At 45.6% G+C, this 12,711-nt stretch overlaps 3 protein-coding genes across 3 annotated transcripts, besides 5 other annotated features; 2 read left to right on the forward strand and 1 right to left on the reverse strand.

Moving 5' to 3' along the window:
* Nucleotides 1–96: 96 nt before the first annotated feature.
* Nucleotides 97–171: a microsatellite.
* Nucleotides 172–366: 195 nt separating this feature from the next.
* Nucleotides 367–6,259, forward strand: PVX_098850 (hypothetical protein, conserved; the record flags this gene model as incomplete). The annotated part of the gene is made up of 6 exons (XM_001614569.1): nt 367–727; nt 973–3,378; nt 4,048–5,378; nt 5,699–5,840; nt 6,023–6,096; nt 6,203–6,259. 6 exons carry the CDS (start codon nt 367–369, stop codon nt 6,257–6,259), a joined length of 4,371 nt encoding a protein of 1,456 aa, XP_001614619.1.
* Nucleotides 1,393–1,457: a microsatellite.
* Nucleotides 1,619–1,645: a microsatellite.
* Nucleotides 1,671–1,730: a microsatellite.
* Nucleotides 2,064–2,089: a microsatellite.
* A 930-nt stretch (nt 6,260–7,189) lies between the features above and the next one.
* Nucleotides 7,190–9,662, reverse strand: PVX_098855 (hypothetical protein, conserved; the record flags this gene model as incomplete). The annotated part of the gene is made up of 8 exons (XM_001614570.1): nt 9,155–9,662; nt 8,835–8,999; nt 8,458–8,671; nt 8,118–8,283; nt 7,952–8,014; nt 7,666–7,791; nt 7,468–7,539; nt 7,190–7,291 (listed from the first exon to the last, which is right to left on the reverse strand). The coding sequence occupies exons 1-8, from the start codon at nt 9,162–9,164 to the stop codon at nt 7,190–7,192; spliced, it is 918 nt and encodes a 305-aa protein (XP_001614620.1). The 5' UTR covers nt 9,165–9,662.
* Nucleotides 9,663–11,395: 1,733 nt separating this feature from the next.
* Nucleotides 11,396–12,609, forward strand: PVX_098860 (hypothetical protein, conserved; the record flags this gene model as incomplete). The annotated part of the gene is made up of 2 exons (XM_001614571.1): nt 11,396–11,886; nt 11,935–12,609. The coding sequence occupies exon 2, from the start codon at nt 12,025–12,027 to the stop codon at nt 12,607–12,609; it is 585 nt and encodes a 194-aa protein (XP_001614621.1). The 5' UTR covers nt 11,396–11,886; nt 11,935–12,024.
* Between the last annotated feature and the right edge of the window lie 102 nt (nt 12,610–12,711).

A 12,711-nucleotide genomic window follows, 5' to 3' on the forward strand; every position in this document is an offset into this window, starting at 1 on the left:
TCTTGACCTTCCCAGGGAGATGTTGTTTCTGTCATTCGTTTGTTCAACATTCGCGTCGATTTATTTTTTTTTTTTTTCGTGCCTTTCTTCCTTTTTTATGAATTTACAAAGTAGCAACGCAGCAGATGGATGCACAGCATGTACGTATGCACGTTACCTACGTGAAGGAGAACATACAAATTGGAAAAAAGCGTAACACACGTTTCTACTTTTGTACGTTTATTCGGTTGCTCAATTTGTTGACTAGCAGGTTGGTCCCCTTTTTTTCTTTTTTCTTTTTTTTTTCCTTTTGCATCGTTTCTTGTTGACTCCTCCCTTATCTGTTCTCTCTTCTCTCCACTTTAACCTCACCCCATCGAAACGAAAATGACGAGCGAAAAGAAAAATACAATCAATTGCAGGCGGCTGCACAGGGCCAACATGATTTTTGCCACCATAAGCAACGACAACAATTACATATGCATCATCACGTATTACGAAAATGATTACAACTTAGAGCTGTTCAGCGCGAACAACCAAATGCAGAAAATATTTCGAAAGACCATTCCAGACAGCATTAACAAAGTTTATATAAATCATGGTAACAAGTACATTTGCGTGACGAGTCAAAATGGCGGCATATACATCCTCGACATGAAGGGCAACCTTGTGTACAAAAATGAGGAGATGCATTGCTTGCACTGGAGAAAGAGAGGTGCCCAGGGGGGGGTTGTCCCCGCAAAAAATGGTGAGTCGAGAAGGTGGAGGGAAGCAAACAGTGACCATGTGTTCCGTTATGCAAGCAAATGCAGCTTTATATTACATGTTGCGCGATAGGCAATATGTGACATATGATAGAATGAGAAGGAAAGAAGAAGCACACAGCAGATGGCCGTTTTAATCTTTCGGATCTCCCCCGACACAAATGCAACCTGTGTGTGCAACTAGCTTTATTGCACTTTTTTTTTTTTTTTTTTTTTTTTTCCCGTTCAGGCTACTCCAAAAGGAAACGCAAAAAAGAGACCAGCTGGACCCGCGCCGATCAGGAACATCAAGTGAAAGACAACACCCCGAGTGAAAACACCACAAAAAGATTTAAATGTGACAAAGTGGCGAAGAAGGAAAATTCAGTTGTTCCCCTTCTTAACAATAATGTGAAAAAAACGAATAGCGGAAAATTAATCGGTGCAAAAAATCATCTGACCGGGTCAGGTAAAAATGGAGACATAAAAAGTAGGAAGCAACCGCTCAGCAGCAGCTTCATTATGAAAAGCGAAAAAAATAAAAAGGGACCTAGCCTCAGTGGGAACGTACTAAAGAGCGGCACCACGGCGAGGAGGTACAAATCTGTGGGAAACGAAAAAGAGGGGAAAAAACAACCCAACGGGAGGGTTTCCACCAGGCAGGCCAGTCAATGCAGCGGGAATAACCCCTCCAAGGAGATAATCGGGTGCGGAATAAAGAGGCCCACTCAGCGGATAGGGAAAAGCGGCACACTCACAGGCAGTGATGACAAGGCAAATAATAACCATTCAAATAATAACCACACAAATGATGCCCATCTAAACGATAGCCAAACAAATGATGACCAGTTAAATAGCCAGACGAATGGCGACGAAACACATTCCGATGTGAGCATTAAATCCGACTCGTCCATCCTCGAAAATTACGATTGTTGCTTAAAAAATGAGGTGGGCGATTACTTCTTCTCCACCCCCTCGACGAAGCGGATTGCAAAATGTGGAGAAGTGAACGAATTAAATTGCAACGGTGAGTACGAAAAAATGCCCCTCGAAATTGTGGACATATTCTGGATTAACGTAGAAAAAGATAACAGAAATAAATGTGCAGAAAATAATGGCTATTATTACCTGTTCAGTTACTTTGACAGCCTGCACATTATCCATAGCCTGGACGTAGGGTTCAACATTATATGCTCCATGAATTTGAAGATTATATTTTACAAGTGCAACATTTTAAATCATTTTTATAAAAATATTAATTCGTATGTTCAGCTGAAAAATAAGATTGTTCAGGCATTTAAGGAGGAATTTATAAAAAAATGTAAAGCGAAAAATAAGTACGCATGTGTGGAGTGTGTCAAGTCGGCAAAATATAATTGCCATCGAAGCAGAATGAACAATTTGAACACGTCAATGAACAGGGTGAACAGTCTCCATCTTGGTCTCAATGCACACAGTTGGGATGCGACTGAGTCCTTTTCCTTTCCCCACCATTTAGACGTAAAAGAAAGCATCATTAAGAGGATCTTCAACGACCTCCTTATTGACATTAAGCAATCGTACATTTCGAATGAGCAGCACTACGTCTTAGTGAACTACCACGTGTATGTGAAGCGGAAGTACTTGCGCTTCTCCAGCTTGGAGCCCCGCAGATGGAGGCGGCCCAGCGACGCGCGAAGCGACGAGCGAAGCGAACGGGGAAAAGAAGCGGGAAGTGAAGCGGGAGGAGAAGCGGGAGGCGAAGCGGCTAGCCCGACGTCCAGCGCACCCCCCAGTGAAGCAGCCAGCCTGACATCCACCGCACCCCCCAGCGAAGTGACCAGCCTGACGTCCACCACATGGACGAACAAACCATGGAAAAGACGCAACAAATTTAATCTAAAAAAAATCATCATGAACAGAGAAAAGGCAAACCAACTTACACTCCCATCGCACAAGTACAAAATGTGTCTCCTCGGGATGCAAAAATTTGGAGACGTGGAAAAAGAATTCAAATCCGTGGAAAAAATTATCCTATACCTCCTACACTCTTCCAACATCCTCCAGAGCATCTTTCACATATACAAGCAAATGTCAGCCATGTATTCAAAATTTAAGGAGTACAAACAAATGCATAACATTTATCGAAGCATTGTCCATTTGAATAGCCACTTTAAAAAATTTTACTACAAAGATCGGACCATGGTTTATTTCTCCAAGTATATAAAAAATCGGAGGGAGAATTTTGACGAGAATTTGTACAACTTATTTTTTAAGGAAAACGAAAAAAGAGACTTCGCTCGCTACTACGATGTGGTAAACAAGATGATAAGCGACAACACGATATGCTGCTCCTGCTCGAAGAGGAAGTTTCTTAGCGGGGGGGTGGCCGCTGGCCAGCAGGGGGAGGATCCCCACCAGGAGAGGAATCCCCATCGGGGGGAGGACCCTCCTCTACAGGAAGGCGAGGCAAATGGAGAAATCCCTCGCCCAAACAGCGGGGGGGAAGGGCCGGTTATGGAAAACCAACTCGATGCGGCAACTGGGGAATTCTCAGAGGACTGTTTGAAGGCCCCTTTTGGAGGCACACGGCGCGCCGCCAAGAAGGAAGACCCCTTTGAGGAGAACATAAAGAGGGGGGTCCTGAACAGCTACGAAGGGGGGTCCACGACTGGGGGTGTTGGCGGCGCGACTGGCGGTGTTAGCGGTGTTAGCGGTGTTAGCGGCGCGCTTGGACGTGTTAACGGCACAACTCGATGTGTCAGAGACGTGAATGGGCGCTTTAGCGGCGCAAGTGGGACGCTCCCCCCCACGGGGCATCGAAGCAAGGTAGTGAAAAAACAGCCCGGCGATGTCGCGAAAGGGCCCAAGAGCACAACCAGTTGTCTGCAAAAAATGGACACCAAAAAGGGAAACACCGCAAGAGGTCACATGAGCAGTATGAAGGAGATCCGTAGCGCCAATAGTGTGGAGCTTAGGGGGGAGGGAAAAAACATCAGCCATAGAACCCACTGTGGCACGCCCCTTAGCCGAAGTAGCAGTGCGAAGTGTTATTACAGCCGTGTGGATGGAAAGCATGAACAGGATGGCAGTCACGGAACGGCCGCCTCCGCTCGAGGGGGGGCGATAAAGAACAGGGGCTGCAATGGCTTCCTCAGGAAAGGTAGCGGAATTGCTCATAGGCAAGGGGTGACGAGCAGACTAGAGAGAGTCTCCTCTGCAGGGGGGAAACGCATTTGTAGCGGTGCGCGGGGCGGCGGTAGTTCGGGGAGAGGCGGAAGTGCGCGTCCCGCTAGAAACGCACAACGGGGGGAGTGCACACATCGGCCTGAAAAAGCGAACGGAGCGGCACGTCCGCAAAGAGGTGGCATGGCCAGTCGGGGGAAGGAAGAAGCGGGGGTCGCAGCGGAGGGCGCAGCGGAGGAGAACGACGACGGTGATGGTGAAGATGATGGTGATGGTGAAGATGATGGTGATGGTGGCGGTGACGACGACGGTGATGGTGGCGGTGACGACGACGGTGATGACAACAGTGACGATGACGCCTCCGCCGAGGACGACCTGCCCCTGTCGGAGGGCGAACTCGAGGAGCGATTCCGCAGGACCCGCAAATTCATCGTCCCCAGAGGGCAAAACATATGCAGCAGCTGCGAACTCCTGGTGCAGAAAAAGACAATGCACAACTTTGAAAGGTTCGAACTGAACTATGTTATCCCCCCCCAAAAAAAAAAAAAACTGAGTGACGAAGAAATTTACACCTCCCTGATTAGGGACATCTACCTCATGTACAGCGAAAAGAAATGCCCCCTCAATCTGCTCCTACTGCTACAAGAGTTTAGCGAAAAGGAGCTACAGAATTGTAAGACCAACTTCCAAGTGGTCCTAAACTACTACGAGAAGGTCTTCCTCGAAAATGTAAACGATCATTTAATAAATTTGCACAAAATAATTTGCATTTGTAAATCGTTAAGTGATAATATACACGTGATGTTGAAAAGGTACTGCCTCGATCGAATAAAAAAATTACAACAACTCATCATTTTCTGCGTCGGCAAGTTTCAAAAGTACTACAGTTTGAAGACCCATTTGAACATCTTCCTTTTCCTAATCGAGTTATTAGTGTTCATTTCAAAAAATATTTATTTCGAAAAATTCCCTCATTATAAGGAGGCCTTTTCAAATTACAGAAATGTAGATGTGGAAATTTTAAAAAATTATAACTCTCTCCAAGGGAGTAAAAAAATACACTTGCATTATTTCGATCGATACTTACACAACAGTCAGGTGAAGAGGCACAAATTGTTTGTGGCACTTTGTACAATTAGAAATAATTTGAATCAGATTTTTCAGTCCTTTTCCAACAGAAGGGGAGACAACAAATTCATTTCGATTTACAACATCTCCATACTTCATCTAAGAAGTAATCATCAATTTCATTATTTTACTCTCCCGGGAAGTATTATAAAATATGACCCTTCTCGTAATTCCTCCTACTTTGACGATGGTTATGTTGGTGGACATGGGCGTTCCAAGGTTTACCCCTTCTACGTCTCCACCTGCGACCGCTTCTCCTTCGTCGGCATAGACAAATACTACCAGTGCGCCCTGCGCTTCAAGTTGGTTCAGCGGCGCGCCCTCGGCATAAGCCTGCGCCCCCTCACGGTTCTCAGCGTCGTGGTAGGTTCAGCGGTGTAGCGGCACCAGCGGCACTAGCGGCACCAGCGGCACTAGCGGCACCAGCGGCACCAGCGGCACCAGCGGCACCAGCGGCACCAGCGGCACCAGCGGCACCAGCGGCACCAGCGGCACCAGCGGCACCAGCGGCACCAGCGGCACCAGCGGCACCAGCGGCACCAGCGGCACCAGCGGCACCAGCGGCACCAGCGGCACCAGCGGCACCAGCGGCACCAGCGGCACTAGCGACAGGGAGTGCGCGTTAAGCGTCCCACGTGAGGAAATACACATCGTACCGCCGCATCGCTTTTCCGCCCCCCCAGGCCATGTCCAAGAACTTCTTCTACATCTTCACCAAGCACGACAAGAAGCTGAACATCACCTCGCTCAAGGTGAAGTACGGCCACTCCAAGCGGAACCCCCTCAAGCGCAAAGGGAAGGCGGACTGCCCCAACGATTTAAGCGGTGAGTCCCCGAGGAGACAAGAAGCACAGCATGTGCTAAGCTGCTGGGAGAGTTACACTGAGCGGCATCTCAGCGTACGACCTCGTTCCTTCGGAGGTTCCTTTGTGTGACATCACAACAGCTGGGACTACTTCGCACCGCCTCGCATCGCCACTTCCCATCGCCGCCTCCCACCGCCGCAGTTGTCAAGTGCTCCAACCTGGAATCCTACTACCCCAGCGCCAACAACTTCAACCTCAGGCTCCAAACACTTTGCGTAAGTAAAGCCGGCGCATGCGCCCAAAGTGTGTACGTACAGTATGCATATATATACGTGCCCACATTTTCGCCCTTTTTCTTATTCCTTTCTTTCCCCTTTGAAGAACTCCATTATTGCGAACTGCGAGCCGCACATGTGCCTGATACTGCAAGGACTGTGATTGGAGAAGCGAAAAAAAAAAAAAAAAAAAAGTTAGGCGGATGTATAACCAGCCAGCAGAACCTCCCTATACACATCACGCCAACACAAAATTGAATATAACCATTTGCCCATGCAGTGAGACCCTGCATTGGAACACACCTGCACGTCTTACTTTTTTATTTAGCCCTTTCTCTGGAGCAACCCTTTTTAGTGTTACATGCCCCGCACCTTGTGTTTTTTAACCTTTATGGCGCAAATAATATACCCATTGGTCAGCGCAGTGTACTGCCCGTTTGTCCGTATGTATGTCTACCTGCCTGTCTGTTTTTTTTTTTTTTTTTCCAACCCGACTCCCTTTTTAATACCATTTCGAATTATTCCTTCCGCCTTTTCGCAAATTATTAAAAGAGATTGTGCCATCTGTTGGGATGGCAAATTGGCGGCTGCGCGGAATGATCCTACTAGGTAGAGAAGTCACCGCTTCACCCCCAAAGAAAAGAAGCAAAAAAAAAAAAAATTAAGCTAACATGTTGCTGTTCATTTAAACAAATAATTTTACTTTCATTTTGTCGCAATCACTGAGGGGTGAATAAGACGGATACGTTTTTTCAAATGGGAAAGTGGCAATGGCGGAGGAGCCACTGGACGATGTGGCGATCAACGCGGTGAGATACGGGCAGGTATCGCGGAAATGCCTAATAAAGCACTACATTATTTTTTATAAACTAAACGGGTCACAAAACCGCATGCACGAGCTGCCTCTCCATGTCTGGTTGCGGAGGGGGAGCTTCGTACATTTCCTTGGCCCGCTTCTCTTCTTCGCCTTCTTTCTTCACCGCGCATAACTTATTCATAATTGCACCTACGGGGAGGGTCCTTCCCCCCTGCACACACGTATGCCCCCCATTCCAAACGGTAGCCGGAGGCACAATTTAACCTTTCTCATTTTCTACACATTCGTTTTCTTCTTTGCCTTTTTCTTTTTGAATTTTAAATCATACGGGTCGAATGTGTCTGAACACAGAGGAGTGGTGTACTCAAAGTTCATCGACTGCAATGGGGGAGGGAGGAGGAAAAAAAAAGAAAAAAAAAGAAAAAAAAATACAAAAATGTATATATGTAGTACGTACTCCCATATGTATGAAAAAACTGCCTTATCGAGGAAACCACTGCCTCGTTTATCTTTTTTCAAACGGCTCGGGAACGACAACCATTTTCCTTCCGTACGTTTTTGTCCTTATTGGATTGAAAGGTGTGAATGATGAGGAGCGACGGGATGCATTCTGAGATGAAATAAGACTGTTATCGGAGGGGGTAAAAGGAAAGGGGGAAAAATGGGATACTCATATGTGTAACGCGCACGTAAGGCATACATATAAACATGAGAAGAGAAGCAAAAACGTTTTTTCTCCCCTTTGACATTACTATCGCGTCGCAAGTGGGTAAATCGAAGTAGGAGTTGTAAAAGTTCGCATCCTTCACGAAACACCAAAAGGAGTATAATCCCTTCAGGGCCAAAATGACAAACATAATAATAGCCAAAGACAGTATCTGAATTGTTCAAAAAAAAAAAAAAAAAAATTTCTACGTTATTCCGCCTGTACTGTTCATATTTTTTTTTTTTTTCGTACCCATTTGCACACGTAGGTGTGTCGAAATTTGAATAACGCCACTGAGATGTGGATGTCTCTCTTTTTCTCAGCTTAGTTACCCTTTTTACGATGCTGTTGCTTTTTGAAATTCCCTTGCTTTTTTCTTCCAGCTTCTTGGTCACCTTCAAAAGTAAAACAAAAAAAAATAGTTGTAATTGTGGTGAAGGATACACACTCGCGCACTGCTAACTGTTAACTGCAAAATGAGCAAAAAAACGTGCGCACCTTAACCCCATAGTACAGAAATGCTATGGCTATTATGTAATCTATTATGGACTCCAGGATGTAGTTGTAAAAAATGTAGTTGTAGAACGTCTGGGTGAAATAGCTCAAGCTAGCCAAAATGATATGTACTGCGTACACAAGGCCATTTAGGAAAATGTACAGCGATCTGACAGGTTAAAAAAAAAAAAATAAATAAATAAAACAAAATAGCAACTGCTATTACTACTGCGATTACTCGCCTGCACACGAGCTAGCCAATTTTCTGGGAAAAAAAATTCACACACAAATGCACACAAAAGTGCCGCTTTCGTTTCTTCACTTTTTTGGGGAAAAACATTACTGTAAGTGCGGGGCGGACACTAATATAGACGCATAGTAAACTTGGGACCAAAAAAGTATTATAATCGTGAAAGATGACAAAAAAAGGTACGTGGGGATGGCTTTCAATATGATTAAGTAGAAATAAAAATTGGGAAATAACAGCAGCGTGTTGTAGTCAATCACGTAATAGCGTATGTCCAGGTAGGTCAAAATTGTAAGGGATATTATTCTGCCTGGGGGAGGGGGGGAGGTGTGCGTTTGTGGGCATAAGCGCACGCGATGGGACGGGTGAAGCGGTAAGCGGTAAAGCAGTTAAGCGGCAAAATTGCAATCTGTTAATCTGCTAATCTGCTAATCTGCTAATCCGCCCCTCGCGCTCTCCCATTTTCCACTTACTTATGTGGCAGAAAAACAAAAAAACGAACAAAAAATTCCTTGTCTTCTCCCCCGTCAAATTGGCGGAGGCTACTGGCGAAACTTTCCTGTTTCTTATTAGCAGTTGGTATAGCAGGTAACTCAGGTAGGCATAGAAAAAGATTAACAGGATTAGGAAATAAATGCCTAAGTGGGGGGTGGGCGAGAAGGGGGCGCGTTCAGGTGGTGTTGTGTGTGCATATGGGCAGAGAGGCACGTGGGTGTGCGTCTAAGCGGTATATGGCTAGGAGGTGCCCACTTTCCTCCCACCACAGCGCTTCACTCGCTTTTCGCGGCAGTACCCGTAGTCATTAGGAAAACAGGGGAAATAACTGCGTTAAAGATGGTAGATGCGGAAAGGGGATGTTACTCAGTTTTTGCAAAAGTGAAGTGAACCCTGTTGCAGCAGCTGCGTATGATTCACTCCTTGCTCGCTTCCCTACTTATGTTAACGGTATTTTTGCACAAAAAAAAGGAAAGAAAGGAGAAGGGGGAGAAACAGCAACACGGTATAGTAGCTCAGTATGGCAACGCAGTACGGCAACGCAATGTAGTAACGTAAAGGAGTGACCCAAAGGAGTGACCCAAAGGAGTGATCCAAAGGAGTGACCAAAAGCAGTAGGATAAACCCGTAAGGCGAAAGGGGGAAGGCGAAACAATAACTTAAACTAACATGGTAAAACGAAATAATGTGCTAAGGTGGAATAGCAGGATAGCCGAGTGACAGAATTGCACAATAATAGAATATCAAAACGGAATGGAAAAGTATGTACGCAAATAAAAAGCGCTTACGAATGAGTGGGAACAAGCAAAAAAAAAAAATAAAATAAAATAAAAATAAAAAAATTATTTTCGTACAAAAAAGCTAGGGTCCCCCTTTTTCTGTAATTCCCCCATAAAAACGCTTCCCCTGCGTGTACCACTTTTGTAGCAATATGTACATGTAATTTATGTGTACATTTTGTGAGTCCTTTTTTTTTTTTTTTTCCTGGCAGTTTACACCCCAGTGGACCAATTAATAGGGGCAAAAAAAATAGGAAAAAAAAACAAAAAAAAAAACATGTTTTTTTCCTTCCTAAGCACATGCTCCCACTCGTTTCGGCTTCTACATTTTAAAGTTTCATCTCAGGGGTGTAAATCAAAGCGCAGCCAAGAAAGAAGAAAAAATGAGCTTCTCTTTTTTCTGCTTGGTGGAACAGCTAAACAATTGCGTTCATATTTTTTTTTTTTTCCGGTCCTCCATATGTGCCAGTATTCGCAGAGAACAAGTGGAAGAATGAAAAAAAAAAAAAAAAAAAAAAAACGGTCTTACAAAACCCTATGCACACGGCAATAATTGACAAATGGCTAACAAAACAGACGGCAGCGCGACACTACGCTTTCCTCCCTTTGGGAACAGCTCTACCCACTTGGCGTATTGCACCCTTTGGTATCTTCCGTTTTGGGGGCCTCCTTTCTTGGGGGATAACTTCTCTGTGCGCATTTTTCTGTTTCCCCCCTCCTCGTAAATATGGACAAGTCGTCCGAAGCGGACTGCCACCTGTTTCGCATTACATGGTGTGTTGCCCCCGGTCTGTTCCCCGAGCGGTATGTCCCGTTTTCTCCTACCGTGCTGCTCCCTGCCAGTTGGTTCGTTTCCCCTTTTGCCACTCATACCCTTTTGTACGTGTTCGTTCGGGGGGTGCATAGGCTTACAGAACAAATGGCGAACGAAAGCGACGAGGCAGTGGTCGCCCAGTCCACCCCAGGTTAGCAACAGGTCAGAAAGAAATGCGCGTGACCGTAACAGGAGAAGCGCGCACCGTTTGAAAGAAAAAATCTACCTCTTCATCACCAAAAAAAATTGTTGTTTCGTCGCCTCATTCGTTGCGCCCTTTGTTGCGCCGCTTACTTTTGCGGCATTTTTGGCATGTCTCTTCGGGCGCCGCGCGTGCCGCCATTATCGCCGGTAGCACTTTTGTTGCCACCTCTCGGCATGTTTTGGTCGCCTTTTCGCCATGTGTTGTCCACCTGTTCGCCATTTTTTTGTATTCTCCTTGCCATTTTTTGGTCTTTTTTTCACCATTTTTTGGTCATCGCTTTGCCACTTTTTGGTCCCCTCTTGGCCGGTTTTTCTTCCCCCCCGCTGCACGCTTGCCCAGTTACACGTATCCTTTTTTCTGTGTCTAAAATACTCGCGCGCATGCATCCCCACTTTGGCAAAAGCGCAAATAAAAATATTCTTCGCTTTTTTTTTCGCCAAGGGGAAATACGTTCGTGTAAATGTACACCATTGGTGATCTAAAAATCGGATTTGTTCTGTTCATTTTATGCTTCGCAAGTTTCGCATTGTTTTGTTTCACATTGTTTTGTTTTGCATTTTTCGCGTTTTTCCGCCTCTTTTCCGCCTCTTTTCGCCTCCTCTTCCGCGTTATTCTTTTTTTTTAATTAAACTATCGTCCGTGTAACTCCCCCCGCGAGCAGTGACTACACAGTTCGTAACGACATAACCAGTTGATTTTTTTTTTTTTTTTTGTAAATCCGTTTTGCCAAGTTGTTTTTTTCTCACTTCCTCCCTTTTATGAGCAAAATTAACCACAAAGTGCAATTTGAAGATAACTCGTTTGGAAAAATTGCATGCCTCTATTTGTACGTTGCCGTTTGTTTCTCATTGGGAGTGCCTCCCCGTTTTTTGTTTGTTCCATCTGCTGTTCCTTCATCTGCCGCGTTGCCTTGCCCACCCCTTTTTTTTTCCGTTGCAACTGTAAGTGCTGCGTGCAGATCTACTTTGCGGCACTGCTCGTCGCGGATGACGCGTTTGGCCGACGCGTTTGACTGACGCGTTCGGTTAGGCGCCCTTCAGGTGTATGTCCGTTGGTGCACATCCCCCCGTGAGCGCCTTTCCACTTGTATGCCCCACTTAGAACAACGGGTTTGCCCACCCATCCCCACGCACCCGCGCAGCAGCTCCACCCCACGGCAAGCACACGAGGGGCGTGTAGCAAAACGAGCTGGCGCAGAGCGGAAAGAAACGACAAGGGGAACCCCAAGAGAGGCCACAAGGGGAACCCCAAGAGAGGCCACAAGGGGAACCGCAAAAGAGGCCACAAGGGGAACCGCAAAAGAGACCACAAGGGGAACCCCACAAGTGACACCAAGCTGACCCCACCGCGCAAGCACCCCCACTGGCAAAATGAAAAAGGACAAAACGAAGGAGGAGCTAAAGGAAAGCTACGAAAATTACCTGAGCTTCAACGAAGATGCGAAGAAATGGTTTTACAGTAAAATTGAAAAAAATAAAATGATGCACATACAAGAAAAATACGACTCCTTCCTCAAGTCCTACGAAAACAAAAAGAAACATGTCACGGAAAAATATAACTTAAAAAAATACTTAACCATAATTCATAATTTGCTGCTATTATGCTTCATCACTTTTGACATTTTTTTTAACTTCCTCAAAGTGTGTGCAAAAAATGGGAAGCGCTTTTTACACAACCCTCTCCTGTACATACACAACGCCAAAATGGTTGTAAAAAAAAATATTTCCTATGGACTGAAGCTGATGAAGGCATATAAGAACCTGCTCTGCGCCGCTGCTCTATTTTTGTTGAGGGAGAAGAAGAAAATCGCCAAGGAAATCCAAAACGTCCTTCTCTTCCTCTTCCAGCTTTTGAATTTTTACCTTTTCAAGTCGCTCGAGGCCATGTACCAGTATTTTTACTTCAGGTACTGCGACATTTTCAGGGCCACCAAGTTTTTTAAGGTTTTCGCGTGAGGGCGCCCGGGGCGGCAGTGCATCTGTGAAGAAGTGGCTCTGCCAAGCGGTGGGAAGACGCGCGCGCCAAACTGGGAAGACATACCGACAAGCTACGATGAT

Source organism: Plasmodium vivax, chromosome 7 (genome assembly GCF_000002415.2).
Source record: "Plasmodium vivax chromosome 7, whole genome shotgun sequence".
In the NCBI taxonomy this organism is placed as follows: Eukaryota; Apicomplexa; class Aconoidasida; order Haemosporida; family Plasmodiidae; genus Plasmodium; species Plasmodium vivax.